The following is a 25889-nucleotide window of genomic DNA, read 5'->3' as shown; positions in this document are numbered from 1 at the left end:
ATTGTGAAAATTACCTAAACTTAAGTGATATCTGAGTCATTCAAACCAAAAAAGTATTGCTTTTACTTACTGGAAACCCTGGAAATCCTCTTGTTCCTGGTTGGCCCTAAAGAAATAATGAGCAAATATTTCCCAGATCAAATGTCATTATATAAATCAGACTTGCATTTAGACTACTAAGGTTGTGCCCACACTAACACTGAGGTTTAAAAAAATAAACAATCACTCTCAAACCAACGCAGGCGTTTTTCCATAAAAACTGAGAAAACTTGGAAAAACAGGAGAAGATTTTCATGGACGAGTAAAACTGAGTAATGATGAATCTATTTTTAAGGATTCTGATTAGTCCAAACAATAGCCAGTTAATGTGGTTTTATGTCAAATGTGTGTTCTTGTGGACATGGCCTAATGTAAGCATAATTTGTGTGTCTGGCCCACTTGTCTCCAACGATCAGGAACTTCCTCTATAGACTATCATGAATTAGAGATGCCTGTTACCGTACAGGAAGAGTGGGCACAAAAATATATATACTGGAATAAGCACAGATGACAAAACCAGACATCTGTTCTACTTAAGTTGGCTTTAACTGGGTTATTATCTCTGATGTTGAGAAGAAGGTAAAGTCATTATTGCCATATACAACTCCTGAAGAGGACCATAGTCTTCATTGGAAAAATAATTAAATAGGAATGTTGAATTTTTTTTCTTGGAGCAGAGGCCTGGAAAAGTGACATTGGTCTAAGACGGAAGCTCATTTAAGCTATGGCCAAATTACACATCCAAACCACTTTGACTATTTGACTATTTCCACACTGTGATTACATGCAATTATTTGATCATTAGCTACGCATTCACTCTGTTCTGAATAGAGCTGGCTTTTCCAGCCAGTCACCCATAAGCCAGGAAAAACAAACCTTAATATTGTCCAGGTAAAGCAACATGGCTATTAAAACAATTGGTGTGGTACAAAACATCAACACAGCACATGTGAGAGCGACAGAATACAACAGCATTTTTTGTTCACTCAAAATGTGAATCTTACAACAATTCTTGGGGTTATGATACAATTTAAATCCATTTTCAATTTACCATATTCTCAAATCAAACCGATTGTTGCATTTATATTAGTTGGTATATAGAAGATAATAAAACCTTTTTAAAACCAGTTACAGGTTACAAAAGCTCCTCTTGGCTGCTGACGTATGACATATACGCGCAGAAGGTAAGTGCTGAGATGACCTAAAAATACGTAATTTTAAAAATCAAGTCTTGTAAATTATGAATCAATCTTAATGAATAACAATCAGACCGTAAGCCATTTTTGGTGTAGGTATTTTAATAATAATAATAATTAATAATAATGAAATAGATTTATATATAAGAAGAGCTGCCACCTTATCGTGGTAGAGGAGTTTGCGTGTCCCAATGATCCTAGGAGCAATGTTGTCCGGGGGATTCTATGCCCCCTGTTAGGATCTCCCAAGACAAACAGGTCCTAAGTGAGGGATCAGACAAAGTGCAGCTCGAAGACTTCTATGGAAAAACAACTACCGAGACTCAGTTTTCGCTCGCTTTGACACGGGTCACCAGGGACCCCTCTGGAGCCAGGCCCGGAGTTGGGGCACAATGGCGAGCGCCTGGTGGCCGGGCCTGTCCCCATGAGGCAACGTGGGTCCCCCCTCCAATGGGCTCACCACTCATGGGAGGGGAAAAAAGGTTAGGTGCAATGTGAGCTAGACGGAAGCCGAAGGCAGGGCACTTGGCTGTCCGATCCTACGGCTACATAAGCTAGCTCTTGGGACGTGGAACGTCACCTCGCTGGGGGGGAAGAAGCCTGAGCTAGTGCGCGAGGTGGAGAAGTTACGGCTGGATATAGTCGGACTCACTTCGACGCACAGCAAGGGCTCTGGAACCAGTTCTCTCGAGAGGGGCTGGACTCTCTTCTACACTGGCGTTGCACGCAGTGAGAGGCGACGGGCTGGGGTAGAAATTCTTGTTGCGCCCTGGCTCGAAGCCTGCACGTTGAAGTTCAACCCAGTGGACGAGAGGGTAGCTTCCCTCCGTCTTCGGGTGGGGGGGACGGGTCCTGACTTTTGTTTGTGCTTACGCACCAAACAGCAGTTCAGAGTACCCACCGTTTTTGGATACACTCGAGGGAGTACTGGAAAGTGCTCCTCCAGGTGATTCCCTTGTCCTACTGGGGGACTTCAACGCTCATGTTGGCATTGACAGTGAAACCTGGAGAGGCGTGATTGGGAAGAATGGCCGGATCTGAACCCGAGTGGTGTTTTGTTATTGGACTTTTGTGCTCATCAGAGATTGTCCATAACAAACACCATGTTCAAACTACAAGGGTGTCCATATGTGCACTTGGCACCAGGACACCCTAGGCTGCAGTTCCATGATCGACTTTGTAGTTGTGTCATCGGATTTGCGGCCTCGTGTGTTGGACACTCGGGTGAAGAGAGGGGCGGAGCTTTCTACCGATCACCACCTGATGGTGAGTTGACTGTGATGGTGGGGGAGGATGCCAGACAGACCTGGCAGGCCCAAACGCATTGTGAGGGTCTTCTGGGAACGTCTAGCAGAGTCTCCTGTCAGAGAGAGTTTCAATTCCCACCTCCTGAAGAACTTTGAACACGTCACGAGGGAGGTACTGGAGATTGAGTCCGAGTGGACCATGTTCCGCACTTCTATTGTCGAGGCGGCTGATTGGAGCTGTGGCCGCAAGGTAGTTGGCGCCTGTCGTGGCGGTAATCCTTGAACCCGCTGGTGGACACCAGCGGTGAGGGATGCCGTCAAGCTGAAGAAAGAGTCCTATCGGGTTCTTTTGGCTCATAGGACTTCGGAGGCAGCGGACAGGTACTGACAGGCCAAGCGGTGTGCGGCTTCAGCGGTTGCGGAGGCAAAAACTCGGAAATGGGAGGTGTTTGGGGAAGCCATGGAAAACGACTTCCGGACGGCTTCGAAGCGATTCTGGACCACCATCCACCGCCTCAGGAAGGGGAAGCAGTGCACTGTCAACACCGTGTATGGTGAGGATGGTGTTCTGCTGACCTCGACTGCGGATGTTGTGGATCGGGCGTTGAGGGGATCCGGTTTGGTGGCTGCAGGATTAGGTCTCTGCTTTTTGCAGATGATGTGGTCCTGATGATCATCTGGCCAGGATCTTCAGCTCTCACTGGATCGGTTCGCAGCCAAGTGTGAAGAGACTGGGATGAGAATCAGCACCTCCAAGTCCGAGTCCATGGTTCTCGCCCGCAAAAGGGTGGAGTGCCATCTCCGGGTTGGGGAGGAGACCCTGTTCCAAGTGGAGGAGTTCAAGTACCTCGGAGTCTTGTTCACGAGTGAGGGAAGAGTGGATCGTGAGATCGACAGGCGGATCGGTGCGGCATCTTCAGTAATGCAGACGCTGTATCGATCCGTTGTAGGGAAGAAGGAGCTGAGCTGGAAGGCAAAGCTCTCAATTTACCGGTCGATCTACGTTCCCATCCTCACCTATGGTCATGAGCTTTGGGTTATGACCGAAGGGACAAAATCATGGGTACAAGCTGCCGAAATGAGTTTCCTCCGCCGAGTGGCGGGGCTCTCCCTTAGAGATAGGGTGAGAAGCTCTGCCATCCGGGAGGAGCTCAAAGTAAAGCCGCTGCTCCTCCACATCGAGAGGAGCCAGATGAGGTGGTTCGGGCATTAGGTCAGGATGCCACCCGAACGCCTTCCTCGGGAGGTGTTTAGGGCACGTCCGACCGGTAGGAGGCCACGGGGAAGACCCAGGACACGTTGGGAAGACTATGTCTCCCCGCTCTCCTGGGAACGCCTCTGGATTCCCAGAGAAGAGCTGGACGAAGGAGCTGGGGAGAGGGAAGTCTGGGCTTCCCTGCTTAGGCTGCTGCCCCCGCGACCCAACCTCTGATAAGCAGAAGAAGATGGATTGATGGATGGAAGAATATATATATATATATATATATATATATATATATATATATATATATATATATATATATATATATATATATATATATATATATTATACGTATACATATATTTACTTTACAAAAGAGAAGGGTAGGATACTTCTCTTGTTGCCTTATTTGTATTTGACAGCCGATATGGGCAACTACATCAACTATATGATTTCCCTGAGAATCTGGACAGGACACAAAAAAAACCAACATATATATATATATATATATATATAATATATATATATATATATATATATATATATATATATATACATATATATATATATATGCATATATATATATATATATATATATATATATATATATATATATATATATATATATATTACATTTATATATATGTATATATATATATATATATATATATATATATATATATATATATATATATATATATATATATATATATATTTATATATATATATATATGTTGAGTTTTTTTTGTCCTGTCCAGCTTCTCAATATATATTACATTTATATATATATATATATTACATATATATTACATATATATATTACATATATATATATATATATATATATATATATATATATATATATATATATATATATATATATCAGTGACGTGCGGTCACTAGAAAAAATGTAAAAAGAAAACAAATTAATTAAATTGTTATATGTATTCAGTGATTATACTATAAAGTTATTTTACATTTAACTTCAACAGTTTTCGATTATTTTTATTCAAAATCGCTGAATTTTCACATTTGCCATTCAAATACTGAGAAGAGACGGTGCGGTGATCAGCAGCCAGTTGAGGCACGTCACTGCGTTGTGCCTCACCATGGATTGCGCAATGACTCGGCTAACTGCTGGCCTGCTGTGCAGTGAGACCGTATTGCTATATGAACTATATTATACATTTCCATAGTTTAGTTAGCTGAGGTATATAATGTACAGTGTATTTTGTCAACAACTGTATGTGTGTAACGTATTTCTTGTGCTGAGCAATCATAAAATTGCTGCGAAGACGCACTGTGTGAGGCTCGCAGTAATCCCGCCTCCTGGTGCCGGTTAATGCACCCCCGCGCAGAGTGCACCCCCCGACGGGAGCGCCACACCAACCAAAGCCCACACCAAAACCCTCCACGTGCAAGACCGAATCCACCCAAAAAAAGGCACTTAACAAGAAGCCAAAAAGTGCAAAAACAACAATGCTCGCGCCGGAGGAGCCGTGAACGACTGCAGGGACACAACATTAGGTACACCTGCAAACTGCAGCACGGATTTCATATTTCATTCATTCACAACTCCTCCAACACCAACACCACTGTTCCCGCACTTATAAGTAAAGGTAAGACCATAATAACGTTTTTTTTAATTAAATGTGCTTTTTTGTGTGCTACAGTTTGTATGTGTAAAGTTAAAGTTAAGTTAAAGTACCAATGATTGTCACACACACATTATGTGTGGTGAAATTTGTCCTCTGCATTTGACCCATCCTCTTCTTCACCCTCTGGGAGGTGAGTGGAGCAGTGGGCAGCAGCGGCGCTGCGCCCGGGAATAATTTTTGGTGATTTAACCCCCAATTCCAACCCTTGATGCTGAGTGCCAAGCAGAGAAGAATGCTGGTATGAGCTTTTAAACATAACCCGTTAACTGCTGCCAATCAAATGGTGAATAAGATACTCTTTAGGGTTCATATGTTTGTAAATCTGACTGTGATGAAGTCAGTGCCTCACCAGCCATGAACCTCACCGCACGTCACTGATATATATATATATGGATATATATATATATATATATATATATATATATATATATATATATATATATATATATATATATATACATACATGTATATATTTTAAAATTGTTATATATTTGCACATTGTTTTTCTAGCATGCACACATCGCACTGTATGGAATGGCCTCAATCTCGTTACCTTGCGTAATGACAATAAAGCTGATTCTGATTCTGATTCTGATATATATATATATATATATATATATATATATATATATATATATATATATATATATATATATATATATATATATATATATATATATATATATACATACATACATACTGTGTATATATATATATATATATATATATATATATATATATATATATATATATATATATATATATATATATATATATATATATATATATATATATGGCGTAGTGGTTAGCGGGGCCTCACCTGCCATCATGGAAAGAAAAAAAATTTAAAAAGAAAAACAATTAATTAAATTGTTATATGTATGCAGTGATTATACTATAAAGTTATTTTCCATTTAACTTCACCAGTTTTAGATTATTTTTATTCAAAATCGCTGAATTTTCACATTTGCCGTTCAAATACTGAGAAGAGACGGTGCGGTGAACAGCAGCCAGTTGAGGCACGTCACTCAGTGCCTCAACATGGACGGACTCGGCTAACTGCTGGCCTGCTGTGCAGTGAGACTGTATTGCTATATATATTATATTATACATTTCCATAGTTTAGTTAGCTGAGGTATATAATGTACAGTGTATTTTGTCAACAACTGTATGTGTGTAACGTATTTCTTGTGCTGAGCGATCATAAAACGGCTGCAAAAGACGCACTGGCTGAGGCTCCAGTAGCCCCGCCTCCTGCACCCCCGCCGTAGAATTGTTATATCAACTAAAGCCCACACTTAAACTTTCCACGTGCAAGATTGAATCTATTTAAAAAAGTTATTTCATAAGAAGCCAAAAAGTGCAAAAACAATAATGTTCGTGTTGGAGGAGTTGTGAATGACTGCAGGGCCACAACATTAGGTACACCTGCAGACTGCAGGTGTATCTAATTCACAACTCCTCCAACACGAACATTATTGTTTTTGCACTTTTTGGCTTCTTATTAAATAACTTTTGTAACCTATTTCATGGGCTTTCCTCTTTGTGATGTTAAGTTCCTGTTATGCGCTGTTATACAGTATATGCCTTGAGCTCTTATTTTGAAGGTGCTAAGAGCGGAAGTGATGTCACGTTGCGGAGGTTTTTGAAAGAAGGTAAATAAAGTGGTCCTCGTGTAAACTGGAGCCTCCGTGTTTGTTATTTTGTAGTTTCATACAGTATTGGCGACATTTATAAACCCTCGGTTACACTTTTTTAAATAGATTCAATCTTGCACGTGGAAAGTTTAAGTGAGGGCTTTAGTTGCGGCGCATGGACTTAATTTCTAAGTAAAGGTAAGACCATAATAACGTTTTTTTAATTAAATGTGCTTTTTTGTGTGCTACAGTTTGTATGTGTAAAGTTAAGTTAAAGTACCAATGATTGTCACACACACACTAGGTGTAATGAAACTTGTCGTCTGCATTTGACCCATCCCCTTGTTCACCCCCTGGGAGGTGAGGGGAGCAGTGGGCAGCAGCGGCGCCGCGCCTGGGAATCATTTTTGGTGATTTAACCCCCAATTCCAACCCTTGATGCTGAGTGCCAAGCAGGGAAGAATGCTGGTATGAGCTTTTAAACATAACCCGTTAACTGCTGCCAATCAAATGGTGAATAAGATACTCTTTAGGGTTCATATGTTTGTAAATCTGACTGTGATGAAGTCAGTGCCTCACCAGCCATCAACCTCACCGCACGTCACTGATATATACATACCTTCTATATATAATAAGAAGGTCCTGGGTTCGATCCCCGGGCTCGGGGTCTTTCTGTGTGGAGTTTGCATGCATGCATCCTTATCTTATTTCTGACATTTCCAGAAAGTTTAATTGAAATATGCCCATAGCTTTTTGAGCTACTGTATCTACAGTGGAAGAAAGAAACGGAGTGAAGCCTTTTGTCAGTCACCCAATGTCTTTGTCTCTGTGGGTGGAGGCGGGACCCCGAGCATACACGTACAGAATTTAAAGCTTGTAACGTAAACCTAATGTAATGTACTAGAAATTATAAGGAAAAACCCCACTTCGGACATTTCCTGTAATAAAGATGAAAATCTGCCCATAACTTTTTGAGCTGTCAATAGGATGCAAGCATACACTCATACGCACATAATTCTTAACGTAAGGTAACAAAGCAGAAATGATCCGGATCAGCCCCAAAATGTAATCAATTGTTCCTTATCCCAATTCGGACATTTCCTGAAAGTTTCATGAAAATCTGCCAATAACTTTTTTAGCTATTTTGAAAATTAACTAACTGACTAATAACTACTACTAACTGGTAGAGGTAATAAAAAAAGCACACGGTAGACCAGGACTTGCTGATTTGGCGGACTTTGCCGGTTTGTCGACTTAAACGTATTCCACCGTGTAGCGCAAAGAGAACACACTTACAGGAGGTCCTCTCGGTCCAATGATAGATAGACCAGGTTCTCCTGGGGATCCCTGGAACAAAACAAAGTCACACTGTCACTCATCTTATAGCGTATTTTACACATCAATGCAAATACGTGGCTGTAAAATTTTATGTTAAAAGGGTTGTAGTGCAGACAAACATATTGTGACACCTGTTCACGCCAATTGCAGTTCAACATATGAATATATATATATATATGTAATAATAAAATATAGACAATATATGTGTTGGCTCTTCTCCCCTGTGGATTTAGATCTAATTATGAGCTATGTTTTTGGTAATTTTCTTAGGTTATAAAATAATTTAAATCACATCACATCTAAATAATATCAGTACAAATATTTTAATTGATACACCTGACTGATGACAGACTTAGGGTATGCGTCCATATCTTCCTGACAACAAGCTGACGTTGACTCTCAGGATGTATAAGATAGGACCAAGACCATAAATGGAAAATATGAATTAACATGAATGGATTGGTTTTAATTGGAATCAATCACAAACCCTCAAACAGGATGTTTGAAAGTAATACTAATGATTTGCGATTTGACTTATTGTGTAGTATTTACATGCAATTAATTACCATCATACTCACAATGTTGGGCAGTCGAGGCGCTACAAGCAGATGGCCGAGGTTAACTAAATTTCTCACTACCGTGGTTTTCTACACCTTAAACACATATCTACCGCGTAACGTCACATACCTGTCCTCTTGCCTACCACAACCAGTCCTAGACGGATTAAAAATGTGCCTGCAAATTATCTGATGGTGTAGCCACGATGGAAAGCGGAACTGCACAGTTAGATATAATAGAACAAAGTAAATATTAATTTCAATGTTTACTGTGCCAACCCAAAAAGAAGCTCTTATCTACGTCCAACACGAATTTGAGGACACACTTTCAGGTATTTCCAGAAGTTAAGACAATTTTGCCTATCATTCACAGTCCTTATGTAGGACAAGAACACGATTTTCTTTTTTTATGCATTCTAAATATTAAATAAATGCGATCAAAAGTCCGCTTACAATGGAGCCAATGTGAGTTAAGTTAGTTAAGTTAAGTTAAAGTACCAATGATTGTCACACACACACACTAGGTGTGGTGAAATGTGTCCTCTGCATTTGACCCATCCCCTTGTTCACCCCCTGGGAGGTGAGGGGAGCCGTGGGCAGCAGCAGTGGGGATTAACCCCCCAATTCCAACCCTTGATACTGAGTGCCAAGGTAATGGGTCCCATTTTTATAGTCTTTGGTATGACTCGGCCGGGGTTTGAACTCACAACCTAGCGATCTCAGGGCGGACAGTCTAACCACTAGGACACTGAGTAGGTGAGTCACTTTATTCTGCCGATTAAGCCCTTATAAAAACACCCAATTACCTCCATTAAGGTTTTATAGACATGTTGTAAGTATATATGTAATGTAGTAACGGGCACATTTATAATAAATAACATTTAATATGTACGTATTTTGACCATTTTAAGCATACGTGGCACATTTATTTCAAAAACACATCACAACGTTCACTTTTGTTCCCCCAACTACATCACTGATTATTACTCACTGCAGACTTCATGAGAACCAACAAACAATTAAACATCGCTTACTGTACAAGCTCTGCTGTCATTAGGATGCCGCCTACTAGGGTGTTCATTTGTTCCCAATTAAATGAAGAATCATTTATAATCCTCGCAAAGAAAAGAGAGTGGAACCAAGCGCAGACCAATGTCTTTTCATGTTGTTCTTGCCATTTGTGTGTCTAAATTGACTGTCAAAGTTTAGCAACTTGTCAGAGATTGAATCTTGAATAAACTTTCACGAGCTGGGAAGCGAAGAAACAGTTGACTAGTCAAAATAGTCAACATAGGCACACAAACTTGTGATAGATTGTCTGTGTTAGCGCTTATAAATACAACATCACTAAAACTTGGTTAATATTCAAGTCGAAAAAATTAAAAAAAAAAAAATTTACTGGGTTGTATGGGCGCAATAGAGGACCTCTCAGGGGCTCCGGTGTTTGCTTTTATTTATGAGTTTGAGTGCTTAAAAAAAGAAATTGTCAATTGACAATAAATCGTCATGTCTTTTGGAATGATTGTGAGATAAGCCAAATTCCCCAAAAAGTGCAGTTCCCCTAAAAGACTAAAATACAATTAGAAGTCGAATAATTTAAATGAAATATTAATTTCATAGAGAAATATCTTCTGCAACTATAACACATTATTTGGTTATGTTCATAATGTTACAGTGACTCACTGATAGTTACTGTATTAGTCGAAGAAATATTCATATTGCAGTGGACACATGTTATCCTAAAAATGTAGACTTTAGTTTTCATTTATTCTTGAGATATAAAGTTTGGAAATGGAAAATCAATTTACCTACTCTGTTCTGTTAGTATCACAGTTTTATTGATCACATACCATTAACTTGGAATGATGTTTGCTTGTAAAAAACAAAAAACAAAGCTTTGATGTAGTCAGCTGCTTTTGTAACTTTATTGTAGCTTACCTTACTGCAGTGTTCTAATGTGTAGCTTCAGTGTAGTGAAGCGACAATAATTTAGAAACGCTTATAACTTAGATTAATAAGTTTTACAAGTAGCTTGCCCTGTATACTCATTATGCTAAGCAGCAACGTGGCGTAGTGGTTAGCATAATGTCAAGAGATCCGGGTTCAAATCTCAAATTTTATGTCCGGGTTTTTTCCGGGTACTCCTCCCACATTCCTAAAACATGCATGTTTAGTTGTTTGTCTATATGTGCCCTGCGATTGGTTGGCCTGTGGTCTGGGGTGTACCCCACTCTTTGCCTGAAGTCAGCTGTGCTAGGCTCCAATTTACCCTTGACATGGTACAGAATTCCAGAATTCAAATATACTGTCAACTTTAAGTCGAAATTGTGAAAATTCAGTGAACTTCAGAAACTTCAATTCCAATTAATTAACCAATAAAGGGGTCATGACCAATGGGGGTTGTGAGCAGCAGGAGAAGTTTTCTTTATTTTTGTCTCTACTCAAATATTCATGTTGAAATGAGACACAAGCCTGCAGTTAGGCGGCAGCAGTGCTCAATCCAATCAACAGACTCTCTCTGATCTACTTAGTAGACATAGTAAGTACACAGGAACACTTGTGGACAGAGCTGACGGAGGCAAAGAGATGGGAGACAGGAATGAGAAGAAAAAAGGAGTCATCAGCGACGTGTATATATAGAAAGTAACTCACACAGTGTGTTGAATGGATAAATTAAAAAATATTATCAAGCTCTCAATAGTAATTCAATTTAGGGGGGTCGCGCTAAAGTACTTGAGAAGCACTGACACAAGGTATGCCGTGAATATATGAAAATCAACAATTAGAAATATTCATTTTTGCTTTTTAGGATTATTTCATCACATTAGAAACAAAAAGCAAAATGAAAGGATGCATAATGAATGTTTTGTATGTTATCTAAACAATTTGTCTCATGACAAATGAGACAAATTACCACTATTAAAACTCTTTGGTTTTCCTCAGTTTTTCTTTTGATGACACCAGTGAAGATCTAAACTACGGGCATATTAAATTATGCATTACTTGTAACTAGAGGTGTCCAGATCCGATATTGATATCGGATATTACTCAGCTATCAGTAAACAAAACAGTATTGAATGATATTGGAATGCGCGTCTAAAATCTTAGATATTAGCACTCCAAGATCTGCAATCCATTCCAGTATGCACAGCCCATGTGATCACAACATCTGCAAAGAAGCATTGTCAATTCAGTGTAGTCTGCTCACAGAGGTGGCAAGCAAGTGTGGCTAATGTGTGTGCGAAGCCACTCACATAGGTTACTAAAAAAAATTAAGTACATTTCTTTCCAGCACCTCTAGTTACAAGTAATGCATAATTTAATATGCCCGTAGTTTAGATCTTCACTGGTGTCATCAAAAGAAAAACTGAGCAACACCCTGACTTGAGCAAGCAGGAGACAAGAAGCCGTGCTAAGCACTAAGATAGCTTTATTAAAATGTAGTGAAACAACAGTAGAACTTTCAACGCTTGTGTGCAGCAGCTACTACAAACTCCCAGATGCTAAATCCTTGCTTGCTCCTCCCCTTCTAAACCCTCCAACGAAGCTCGATGTAAACCTCTGGAAAATGTGAACCTTGCATGATTGGTCGGCTTTTTTTAATACAGAATTGTCAGTACGGTTCTAGTTTATCCTCCCTGCAAAAAAATTTTTTCTAATTCAACGCCTTTTCCTCTACTTTCAGAGCAACATAAACAACAAGAAAAAGCAAGTTCAGTAGAAATTGCGTGTGGCTGTTGAAAAGCCAAAGCTGTACTGAAATGCTAAAAGTTAGCATGCTAGCCAGATAGTGTCAAGTAACAAAATGTTACAGTAGATATTAGAGATGTCCGATAATATCGGACTACCGATATTATATAAACCGATAAATACTTTAAAATGTAATATCGGAAATTATCGGTTTCTAAATGATCGGTATCGGTTTCAAAAAGTAAAATGTATAACTTTTTAAAACGCCGCTGTGTACACGGACGTAGGGAGAAGTACAGGGTGCCAATAAACCTTAAAGGCACTGTCTTTGCGTGCCGGCCCAGTCACATAATATCTACAGATTTTCACACACACAAGTGAATCCATGCATACTTGGTCAACAGCCATACAGGTCACACTGATGGTGGTCGTATAAACAACTTTAACACTGTTACAAATATGTGCCACACTGTGAACCCACACCAAACAAGAATGACAAGCACATTTCGGGAGAACATCCGCACCGTAACACAACATAAACACAACAGAACAAATACCCAGAACCCCTTGCAGCACTAACTCTTCCGGGACGCTACAATATACACCCCCCGCTACCCCCCCCCCCCCCCCCTCCCACCTTAACCCTGCCCACCTCAACCTCCTCATGCTCTCCCACGGAGAGCATGTCCCAAATTCCAAGCTGCTGTTTTGAGGCATGTTAAAAAAAATAATGCACTTTGTGACTTCAATAATAAATATGGCAGTGCCATGTTGGCATTTTTTTCCATAACGTGAGTTGATTTATTTTGGAAAACCTTGTTACATTGTTTAATGCATCCAGCGGGTCATCACAACAAAATTAGGCATAATAATGTGTTGATTCCAAGACTGTATATATCGGTATCGGTTGATATCGGAATTGGTAATTAAGAGTTGGACAATATCGGAATATCGGCAAAAAAGCCATTATCGGACATCTCTAGTAGATATATATATATATATATATATATATATATATATATATATATATATATATATATCTGTCAAATGAGCAAAAAAAGTTAGCATGCTAACATACTAATAGTTAACATACTAATTGTTACCCCGCCTAAAATAAAGTATTTGATTCTGAGGTGTATACCTGCAAAAATAGCTAAATAAAAGCTAGCATCCTAACATGCTTGTCACAGATCGATTTACTGTGCTAACAATCCATTTGCGCATGTGCCACATTTGCAACATGCAAACATAACAACTTTCTGCCGTGCTACTCCAGTTTTACGACTATCAGTCGTAAAAAAAATAATACAAAAACAAGAGAGTATGTGCATTCAAAGTATTTGGATAGCAAAACTTATTTTTGAAAAAAGGACCTTTCAAATTTTTTGCATGAAAATGTTAACGCTAATAGTATTAGCATTCGCCGAATGTTGGCTATGGCATATGGCTCTGCCTTGGCCTGGAGGTGTAGCTTCAACCAGTTCGCTCGGGCAGGAAGTGTCCCTCACTGCTCCATCTACAGAAACCTTGTTACAGCGTTTACTTCCTCTATAGATACTCAAGTTTTGGCCTCTCAGCGCTGTTCGGCGCAGAACCTAGCCCCACTGAACCTCACTAAATTATTCAATTTCTACCAAGTCTTTTCGCCTTTTTGAGTTGTAAAAAGTCACAAATGAGCTCTGTTTATTAGTGAAGATCCCCATTTTCTGTGCCCTTAAAAATTACAAAACAACAAATGCCATAGCTTTTGCCCATAGTCCACGGACGATTGACTGTGGGCAAACGCTAACGAATCATATTGGACTCTTAAGGTCCTATGTGGAAGACAGCTCCAGTGCATATGTTAGAAAAATATCTACGGACCTAAACTTACCTTCTCCCCTGCTTGTCCTTTAAAGCCCTGGGATCAATCACAGCAGACACATGCAAGAATGTGTAAAGAGAGAGTAACCAGTGTTAGAGACATGGAAAGGGCTTGGGGGCATGCAGAAAACTTGCCGAGTCAAGGTTAAAAACACTCCTGGCTACTACTTGTATATCCAGTCTGCTCTAGGTAGCTTCAAATTTAATCTGTAAATATTTGTGCTCAAGAAGATGCAATGTGTCAGAAATTTGGCGACAGGTATTTTGTGGAAGTACTGAGTACATACAATTATGCGATTTAAGATAAGGAGGTACAGATCACAATAAGTACAATCTGGTATTGACCTTGTAGGGTTAGAAGTTACTTAGCCTAAGCCTAACACGTTTTTTAAAATGTCTACGAGGTACCCAATGATAAATGAAATCGCCCAAAAGGTCAGAAATGCACCCAAAAGGGCTGCACCCTGGCCCCATTCCCATATTCTTTTGGTACATTTCATACATTTCAGATCTTTTAGAGCACCAGGACTTTTAGGGTAAGTCCATTTTGTCCTGTACTTGGGGACCGCGGTACTATTTGTGGTGCAATGGCCCCAATGTTTTTGGGGACACGTCGGGTCATAAAAAGTGCCCCGAAAAGACCCAGGCCCCAACCCATCCGAGAAACTTGTCTTTCTCTTTACTCTGCCAAAGGTGTAGATGTAAAGTATGTTCCAAAGCTGAACTACAAAAAGGGGAAGCTGTTTATGTTGATGCCCCTCGGACTGGGTGAATGATTTGACCAAACCGAAACGGGGCTATTGACATAAACAGGGACAACTTCAAGAGGTTTCACTGTAATAATACAACACACAACACCCTCTAATACTGAACAACTTTTAGAGATGAAGTCCCTCAGCTCTTTGTGAGAGGAGGATGCTTGATGCTCAGCTCTATACTTGCACTTAAGATACATTGGACATTTATATACAAAATGTACACACATTTTAAATAAACAGTGACTGTTTGCAGTATTACGGTAATTGCATTGAGCTATTTAAATTCCATCCATCCATCCATTTTCTACCGCTTATTCCCTTTGAGGTCACGGGGGGCGCTGGAGCCTATCTCAGCTACAATCGGGCGGAAGGCGGGGTACACCCTGGACAAGTCGTCACCTCATCGCAGGGCCAACACAGATAGACAGACAACATTCACACTCACATGCTATTTAAATTATTTTTTTATTAGGGGTGTGCCGATCTGACATAGATATCGAATATTAATTCAATATCAACAAAAATCTGATTATATCAGACTGGGTCTTAAATCTCTGATATTAGCACTCCATTATGGGCAGTCCATTACAGACTCCCGAACTGGTTTCCAGCAGCGCCCGGATCACAAAAGCATCTGCCAAGTGTCATCAATGCAATGTAGTTTTCTTACAGATGTCAATAAAAAATGTGCAAAAATGCTCCGATAAGTTTCTAATCCTCGCCTCTATGGCAGCAAATAAAGTGAATTTCTTCCAAGTATCCCTACAGCACAAGAAAAAGTGACACCCCACCCCGAACCAGAGAAAACAGGTGACAAAATGCTATGCTAACCACTAAGCTAGCTTTAATATAACATAGCGAAACTTCAGTAGGAGAAGTGCTTAGTTAACTTTAAAAGACGTGTAGCCCCTGAGCAATCATGTTTTGGTCCGTTTGCTTGTGTCACAGTCCACATTCATCTTGTTCCAGTTTTCCCGAATGTGCGCATTATATCAAGCTGTTGTCATTATTTCTAATGTGCAAGGTGGCAGTCATTAAATATTTGTGATAGCGGCAAAAATCAAATGATGTGAATTTGTGCGCACACACAAAGAGGAAGCATAGTGCTTACTTTTGGATGACTTCTGGTCGCTCTATTTACTTCCACTTAAAAAAATGGCTGTTATAGTTGAAAACTTGCGAGGTGTGATCGCATTACATTCATTCTATGACTCGGCTACCTGTTTATGACCACCCAGGTTTGTACAATATTTGACACAACTCTCCCTAAACCAAAGGTGTTCTTTTTTGACTGATCTACCATAAAGGGGCATTAGGAACTTTTCCACTGCTTATACCATTTCTCATAATTGGTAAAACTGTCAGGTGTAAATGTTTTTAAACAATGTACAAAAATACGTTGTGGAAATGTTCTACTTGAATTAATGGCATTTAACCGAAAATTACTGGGATTTGTGGTGCACTGACTACATGACTGTTCTCGTGAAAGATACACATATGTCTAATACAAGCGGTCTTTGTGTTACAACGTTTGTTGCGTTTCCGATACACTCCCATAAGCAAAGAAGAGGAATTTAGCAAGTACCTTAAATTTCGGACGATAAGTCACTACTTTTTTTCCTTGTTTCCATACTTTAAACCCTGCGGCTTAAAAGACTGTGCGGCTAAAACAAACAAACAAACAAGCAAATACACTGAGGAGGTGTTTCATTGTTTGTGCTATGGCGCCATCTTTTGGACGAGTTTGCTCACTGCAGGTGCTGCAGCGTCCTTCCATTTAGTGCTTTCAAACCGGAAGTAGAGTGTCGTTCAGTCTTCTAGCCATCCATAGTGTTTTTATTCATATGGATTCTTAATTCATCACACCAACCAAAATAATACAACTGGAAATGATGCAATATGTAACGACATACGTCAGCAGCCAAATTAGCAGCCTTTGTAAACAAGGATAAAAGTAAGGAATTGTTGGTCATGTGTTCTGTAGAGAGTGAGTGACTTAGGTTTGTGACTAGACTTACAACGCCGCCGAAGGAATGGAACTAATGCGTAGAGTGAGGACCTCCTGAATTGCAGTTGGCGGTGGGAACTAAAATCCCCATATACGGATCATACTGTACCCAAAAGCAGAGCCTTGTTTAATTTGTATTAACTTTAATCTCTCAAAAAGTTGATGTCTGGTGCTTTATAAAACATTAATTGTTGGTCACAACAATACAAAGACAATACCATGATATATTTGATGCCCAAATAGAAGTAACTCACCATTCGTCCTGGAATCCCCATACTTCCTTTGTCACCCTGACCAATGTAAATTAGGAAGGAATAGGGTTTAATGTTAGAGTAGCACAAATGTTGACTTGCTAAACGATAACTTAACATTTGGACGAGCCAACTCCTTGTTATCTTAAAGCCATTGCAGAGCTTTTGTGTATGCCAGACTTCCATTACTAACATTAGTAATATGATATCAGTGCTTTGTCACCAGATTTTTAGAGTTTGCACAAGTCCCAATGTCATGAAATCATTTTATGGACAGTTAAAAATACTTTGCTGTTAGCACGAGTTGATCATGCTGGCAGTGAAAAAGCTGTAGCACAAACACTGTGAAGGAGGCTAACATTCAATAGATTAGACAAGCATAGCCATTCCAATTCAGTTTGGTGATATGATTATTGTTTTAGACATATTATATCGGAACCTGTTTGCATTTTAGTCAAGTCATTTACACATGGTAAACATGGTAGGCTTATAGGCTACTAGGAGCTAGCAGCAACACACCAGCTAAGCACAAAATAGTACACAAGCTACACATTCTGTATATATTGCAGTCTAAAACAGCACATTTGTCAATATAAAACCGTATCCAATAATTTAAGTTTCACATTACTTTGCACATATAAAGTCTCCAAGGCAGAACCGTATTAGCAAACCTATACCCAACACGGCCTAGAAGGAATACCCTGGTCTGAAATTGACACCACTGGACTTAAATTTATGGACAGACCAGATACATTCTGGACACCAGTTTGATTGTTACACGAGACAAAGATTGAGCTATTAGTCCACAAACACATAACGTGCGTTTGGAGGAGACAAGCATGGTTGGATGCTACCTCCAAATTCAATCAAGTCGGCCAAAATGAACGTTTTACATGGAGAGAGATTTTTTAAGATGCCACTGGTGTTGATGTTAATTGTTTTTCAAACGTGCAGAACATTGGCCACCATTGTTACAAGAGACAATCAAAACAATAAAGCAGGCTGACATTACGCTGCTAGAATGGCTCTCACAAACCCCAGACTTCAATCCTTTTGAACTCCACTGATTCTGCCAAGGAGAGTGGTCCAACAAGCTGCCAGAATTGTACAACAGGCTTGTTGATGGAGTGCATGTACTGTGGTACTTTGGTACTTTGGGATACAAGCTGTCTCTCAGCTAATTGCTATGCTTTAAGTTGTGGAAAAAAAAAAATCGGGTTACAATCCTTCCCACCACTAGTTGGCGTAGCAAATGTAACAGTGAACCCCTTGAGATCCGACCAAAACATCCTCTCTTACTTGCTAGCAGTAGCTTATAACTAGTATCAACGCAACTTTGTTTTTTAAAGTATGGGTGGAAGAGAGTGAGTGACAGACAGTGCTGAGAAGAACAAATGGATCATACTCTTTAAATTAAAGAAATAAATCAAAAATATGACAGAACGTGGAGCTAACTAACTCAGCACTGCGAGTCTGCATCAAACTAAAGCATAGTGAGTTGATGATATAAAATAATATCATAACATTAATCCATGAAAATATGGATAAGCTGATAATGGTGTGTTTGACATAGAAGCAGCTGGAAGGCCATACCATAAAAGTCCACCCTCCAAAGTAAATGTTGTACATTAGTATTGTAGTACATTAGTTGTTAAAATTACTAGTTGTTTGTACTACAATCTATTGTATTGTGCTTCAAACAATATTAATTGTCTCAAATATTGTTTTTATTTTTAATAGGTATGACACGTGCTACAATTATGCTACTTTGGGGGGGCAACAACCAATTAAATTGATTTTACTTCATTTCAATGGGTGACACCATTTTGCAATACAAGCTTTTCAATGTTCGAGTTGGAGTGCTTCACATAATCAACTAAACTCAGAACCCAATGTACAACATTATATATTTAAGCTGTATTATTTTTACCATGTGTAAAAAAAAAAAAAAATCAAAAATAAATTCACACTTGTGAACCACAATTAATGTTTTTAAAATGCCACTTTGCAAAAAAGACGGTTCAATTTAATCTTAATGATACAGTAGAGAATGTATGGAAACTTATGGTATGGTCAAATATTTAATTTCATGTTTCTCTCTATTCTGTACAAATCCGATTTGGAATATGACAATTTTGGAGTTTAATGTTGATTTTTACACACACTTCTAGATATTTAAAACACATTTATTTATTATCGTTGGCGTATTTTTAGTTGATCTGTTTATTTATATAGTATAAGTTGGTAAATATTACTAATAACTAGTTGGAGCAACAATCACATGAATTATATGACACCTTATTGGTCCACCTATGTGCTTGTTCATGAGGACGCAAACCGTGGGATCCAACTTTGTAAGTTGGTAAGTCTGCAAACAAATGTGAGCTCATATTCAGCCCAGGTGCCCAAAATTGGCATTGTCTGAGTTTAGGTAAATCGGTACCTGATAGTACATATCAATTTTGGTCAATACCTATTAAGGTACCAAATTTGGTACTCATCCCTATTAGTTTGCCTTTCAGGTAGCAGGCAATTTCAATTAAGGATGTTTTCAAATTATTCTTATCTAACAGAGTTTCTGTGCTAAATTGGTTGAACTGTTTGTAAAAAAAATTGAAATTGCTCGTCCAAGTTCCCATCAATACTTGATTCCCAACACTACACATAGCTAATTATTTTTGATACTGTTCAGTAGAGAGCAAAAGAAGAGATCAGCACTGAACTAATGGCTAACTACTAAGGCATGCACAGACACACAAAGACAAATGTTAAAAAAAGAGACGAGTTACCGGAAAGCCTGCTCGTCCAGGTGGACCCTGAAAAAGGAGTGAGAGAAATGATGGAACAAAAAGGACGAGGATATCACTGACATAAAATAAACATTGTTAAGAATGTTTTGTTGAATTGAAGCATATAAGAAATATAAAATATTTATATTCAGTGGTTTTCTCCAATCGTTATTTAACCAAGGCCAACATATTTTACATTATAATATATCGAAGGGTTGTCCTGATTTTCACTTACTATACGATACCGATAATGGAGCCTTGAGTATTGGCTGATACAAATATTAATGCGAAACTATATCAGTACAAATAGTACAAATATTAGTCACACAGAGACCAATGGTAGGTATGAAAAACAATAACCTATATATTATTAACCATTTGGAATGAGCTTATGCTGTCTTTGAGTTGAAGTGGAGTTCATTAATTCACTAAGTGAAACTAATGACACAGTAAGTTAAATGATGCGGACACATTTGTTACTGAACACTTTTTAATACGCTTCTGGCTTGGAGACTTTGTATGTGTAATATCCATTAGTGTATATTGACAAATGTTCTTTTTAGACTGATATTGTTTAAATTAAGGACACTTATTTTGTATGTCTAGCTTGTGTGCTAGTGTGTGTTTAGCAGTTGTGTAGCTGCTAGCTCCTAGTAGCCTATAGCCTATGACTTGACTAAAATGCAAGAAAAGATCAACCTTGTGTGCTTTTTATTTAGATGTTAACTGGCTGTCCAGCTTTGTACAAGTAAGCACGCTGCAGGACTGCTTGCATTGGAGCTCGTGTATCTGACATTTTGGATGCATGCCAATATCCGATAATAACCCTTAATATATCTATGATAGAAAATAATTGAGCCCCATTGCGCTAAAGTTCCACGGCACAGTGGTTGGGAATCAGTGCTGCAGAAAGACAATAACATGCAACATCAACTTTCACGACAAAAACCTCATGCAAGAGCTGGTTGTGGATAAAAAGCATGCACCATTTCACTTCATCACATCACGAGCCTTTAGCTCATCTCAGCCGGCTGACGCCAGTTAACTTGAGTATATTCTCAGCGTGGATACATGCCATGTCTGCACAGTGGCTCTCATTCAAAAACAATACACAAGAGGCTTGAAGATAATGGCTTTCAACGGTTTCCGCATTGTGGACAGCCAAGTGGCTTTTATTGTCTGAAAGCAAACGGAACAAAAATCAAACCTGTGTGAGCAGGTCTTAAAGGAAGGACAGACGGTAATTGGTGGTCAAAACAGGAACTCTTGAGGATTGTCAAGAAGCTACTAAAGTGCTCATGATTAGCTGAGAACAATGATACCTGCAAGCTATAACAACATGGCTGTGTCATATTAATTAAGGGCTTTCATTTTTTTACATTGGATTTTCTGGTCAACTTTGTATGAAGATGCAATGTTCTGATGTATTATTATAGATTACATTTTGAAATATTTCCATCAGCTAACAACGTCTAAATGCTTCCAAAACACACACTTGGTACAGGATGATTAATTAGCTCCTTAATGTACCACAGATAATCATAACAATAATGACATATTTTGTCATTAAAGAAGTTGATTTCTATGCATCATCACCGCCATGAACCTAAATACCATCCCAAATGACCACTGACTTAAATATGAATGCCTTGAAAAATATTACATAACATCCATCCATCCATTTTCTACCGCTTGACCCGTTCGGGGTCGCGGGGGGTGCTGGAGCTATTACATAACACATTTTCTATATTTTTATCTAGTGGTACAAGACAATAAATGTGTTTGGAACAACATACACACACTAAATATATGGTACTACAAGCTAGGGATCTAACAAATACCTGTACAACCAAGATTTTGCAGCCCATAAATAAAAGCCCGTACTCAAAGCTCATTGTCAAATTATTATGCTGTTTTGAATTCATTAGTAACAAATAATAGTGATAATTACTTTTGATGATAGACAGAAACACCACCAAAGGCTAGGCTTCCTTTTTGTCCGCTGCCTGCTCTGTCGTCCACAAATTGCAATTTCCCCTGACGAGAGCAAGGCATTTAAAAGAAAAGAGAAGTGAAATGACTTACATAAATTGATCTAGCTGTCATTTTAGCGACCTTACGGTAAGAGACTCGCTGACTTAAGCAGTATTTGCAGCGCTTTTGTTCTGGTGCTGCTTATTATTAGCAACATTTGCTGCGATTCTGTTCATAATTTAGCTTAGATAGTTTATTTGAGTACCAAAACGGCTATGCTAGCTTGTGGCCAGCCTTTCAACAAAAACAAGCTAGCCAATGCAGGATACTGTTGATTTTTTTTACTTAATATAGCTTACATGAAACATTAACTTTTGTTCCTTTAATGCCAACGTTTAAAGCATTTAGTAAAACCAAATGTATATCGTTTATTTAGCTGAATGATGGGTACTGGCATGGTCCAGCTCACCTGGCAAGGTTTCGTCATTGACATCACACCAAGGAGACGTGCAGGTTTTCCAGGCGCACCAGGTGAACCTCCACCGGTTGCTTTAAGAACATCCCTCTTTCCATCATGCAGCCTGGATACTTTTCCACGTTTTTGGAGTTTGTCTACACTCAGAGCAAGAGCATGGACCATGCTTGCCAACCTTGAGACCTCCGATTTCGGGAGGTGGTGTGGGTGGGGGGTGAGACGGGGGACGTGGTTGGGGGCGTGGTTAAGAGGGGAGGAGTATATTTACAGCTAGAATTCACAAAGTCAAGTATTTCATATATATATATATATATATATATATATATATATATATGTATATATATATATATATATATATATATATATATATATATATATATATATATATATATATATATATATATATATATATATATATACATATATATACATATACATATATATATATATATATATATATATATATATATATATATATATATATATGTATATATGTATATATATATATATATAAGAAATACTTGACTTGGTGAAGTCAAGTATTTCATATATATATATATATATATATATATATATATAAGAAATACTTGACTTGGTGAAGTCAAGTATTTCATATATATATATATATATATATATATATATATAAGAAATACTTGACTTGGTGAATTCTAGCTGTAAATATACTTCTCCCCTCTTAACCACGCCCCTGGCCTCAACCACGACCCCCGTCTCACCCCCCACCCCCCCCCCCCCCCCACCTCCCGAAATATATATATATTTAAATAAAAGAAATACTTGAATTTCAGTGTTCATTTATTTACACATATACACACACATAACACTTATCTACTCATTGTTGAGTTAAGGGTTGAATTGTCCATCCTTTTTCTATTCTCTGTCACTATTTTTCTAACAATGCTGAACACCCTTTCTGATAATGCATTGCTGTGTGGCACACACAAAAGTGCTTTCATCAAATGCACTAGAGTCTGGAATCTTCCATCTCTCCCTAGCATGACCCAAAACCGGTCAATCTTTGCTTCCTGAGGAAGATCTTCACTGCCAAGCACTTGGTAGTCCACTACTTCTTCCCGGAGGCTATCCAGGTCCAATCGCAGCTGCGGCTTGGAACTTACAAGCGTATTTCTTCATCTTCCTCGTTCGTCTGCTTCGTCTCCTTGTTGTGTGCGCAGTTGTGCACTGCACTCTCTAAAAACCGTATATGTTATTGTCACATATGCATGTACAGTAGATGGCAGTATTGTCCTGTTTAAGAGTGTCACAACATTGCTGTTTACGGCAGACGAACTGCTTTACGGTAGACGAAAACGTGACTGCTGTTGTTGTGCGTTGTTACAGCGCTGGGAGGACGTTAATGAAACTGCCTAATAATAAACCCACATAAGAAACCAAGAACTCGGTCTCAATCATTCTACAGTTATAACGTGATTGGGCAGGCACGCTGTTTATATTGTGGGAAAGCAGACTCAGGTCTTCATGGAGCTGGAGGGGGCGTGGCCTCCAGCTCCCCCTGAATTTCGGGAGATTTTCGTGAGAAAATTTGTCCCGGGAGGTTTTCGGGAGAGGCGCTGAATTTCGGGAGTCTCCCGGAAAATCCGGGAGGGTTGGCAAGTATGTCATGGACATAGAAGAGGCGGTGAAGTTTTTGGATTGCAAGGAACTCTTGAAGATCTGCAGCGCTGCTATCAGCGCTCGGGTCCTACAAGAGCCAACCAATTATACGTCAAACTTCTACCTGGAAGAGTCCGCTGCTGCCAAACCAAGCAGAAAGAAGAAAGGCAAGCTCACTCTAAAAACCTCTGAGCAGCTTTCAGCAACATCAAATCCATTGGAGACAGAGGGCGAGGAGCAAACAGTAGAAGTCAAGAAACTGAAACTTAGGTTGGGCGGCCATGAGGTCCTCCAGAGATGTGTAGAAATAAAACAAGACGCGGTGAAGGAAGCTGATGAAGTATCAGAAAACAAGGAGGATGTGGAGGAAGCAGGAGCTCAGACAGAATCTATAGAGTCACGGCCGCCATCGCCTACTGTAGACACCGTTGACATCAGACCAGATGACGATGTTTCACTGAGTTTGGATGATGGGGAGGAACCCTTGTTATCCACAGGTGAGGAGGACGAGGAGGAAGCCAATGTACGGTGCAAGAGGAAGGCCCGGTTCTTATGCAACAACTGACAGCGGACCTTCTTGTACGTCAGCACCTACAACGGGATCAAAGCGGACCTGGTGTACTGCTGCAAGACCTGCCTGCAGACCTTCTCTAGCCGCAGTAACCTGAAGATCCATGAGAAGCACGTCCACAGAGACAGATCTCCTGCGACGTCTGCGCTAAGACCTGCAAACGGAAGAAGGACGTGGTCCGCCACCACCAACAGGTGCACGTACCCCAATATCACCAGTGTACGGAATGCAGCAAATCGCTCAGCTCCAAAGCGTCGCTGGAGCTGCACAAGAAGATACACAGTAGCATCAAGCCATTTGTCTGCAACGACTAAAGCGCCCGCGTCACCCAGAACTCGGCCCTCAAAATGCACTAAAGGATCCACACGGTAGAGAAGCCATTTTACTGTGATAAGTGCAACACCTGCTTCTATCTACATCATAATATGTGAACATAGCTTTTTGATGTTCAGCAAGCGAGCCATCGATCATTGACACAACTGTACGTTAAAGCTTTGTGTATTTGCTGCTTCAGGTGTTCTGTCGGAAATAGCTATCAGTTGCTATTCCTGTATGTAGGCTACCATTATTTGCGTCAATGTGAACTTCCTCAATCTTTAAAAGTCTACACGCTTTCTGTCCGTTAATATACAATGTCAAGTTGACATTGTATATATATATATATAGGGTGAGGATGTTGACATTGTCAACATCCTCACCCTGCAAGTGTTTACATGCTGACTTGTCAGAGAACACAATTAAATGCATATCATTTAAAAGAACAGGGGAACTGTTGACTCCCTATCAGTTAGTACAGTAAAACACAACTTGGGAAAAAAAAACATTACTACTGTTTGTTAAGAGTGTAGGCAGTGCTGTTAAGTTTATCTGTCTAAATAAGTGGAGAATGCAAAAACTTCGAGGCATGATTCAGCTGACCCGATGATACACTAATTTGAGAAGATTTTTTTGTATTATTCATAAGACTACTGTATCTTTAAATTTTGTAAATATTGACTACTGTGT

General features: G+C 39.3%; 1 protein-coding gene across 3 annotated transcripts in view; it reads right to left on the bottom strand.

The window, feature by feature from the left end:
* Positions 1-22875, bottom strand: part of col13a1 (collagen, type XIII, alpha 1) — a 126805-nt gene extending 103930 nt beyond the window's left edge. For all 3 annotated transcript variants that reach the window (XM_061964210.1, XM_061964219.2, XM_061964228.2), the window contains exons 1-6: positions 22676-22875; positions 20233-20259; positions 17447-17482; positions 14437-14463; positions 8275-8325; positions 71-106 (exon numbers count right to left, since the gene is read on the bottom strand). In XM_061964210.1, coding sequence (XP_061820194.1) covers positions 71-106; positions 8275-8325; positions 14437-14463; positions 17447-17482; positions 20233-20259; positions 22676-22846 — 348 coding nt within the window. In that variant the 5' untranslated portion in view covers positions 22847-22875. The remainder of the gene's footprint in view (positions 1-70; positions 107-8274; positions 8326-14436; positions 14464-17446; positions 17483-20232; positions 20260-22675) is intronic.
* Between the last annotated feature and the right edge of the window lie 3014 nt (positions 22876-25889).

This window comes from Nerophis lumbriciformis, linkage group LG02 (assembly GCF_033978685.3).
Source record: "Nerophis lumbriciformis linkage group LG02, RoL_Nlum_v2.1, whole genome shotgun sequence".
Taxonomy (NCBI): Eukaryota; Metazoa; Chordata; class Actinopteri; order Syngnathiformes; family Syngnathidae; genus Nerophis; species Nerophis lumbriciformis.
Note: the sequence above shows the minus strand (reverse complement) of the source record. Positions and strands in the feature narration are given on the sequence as shown.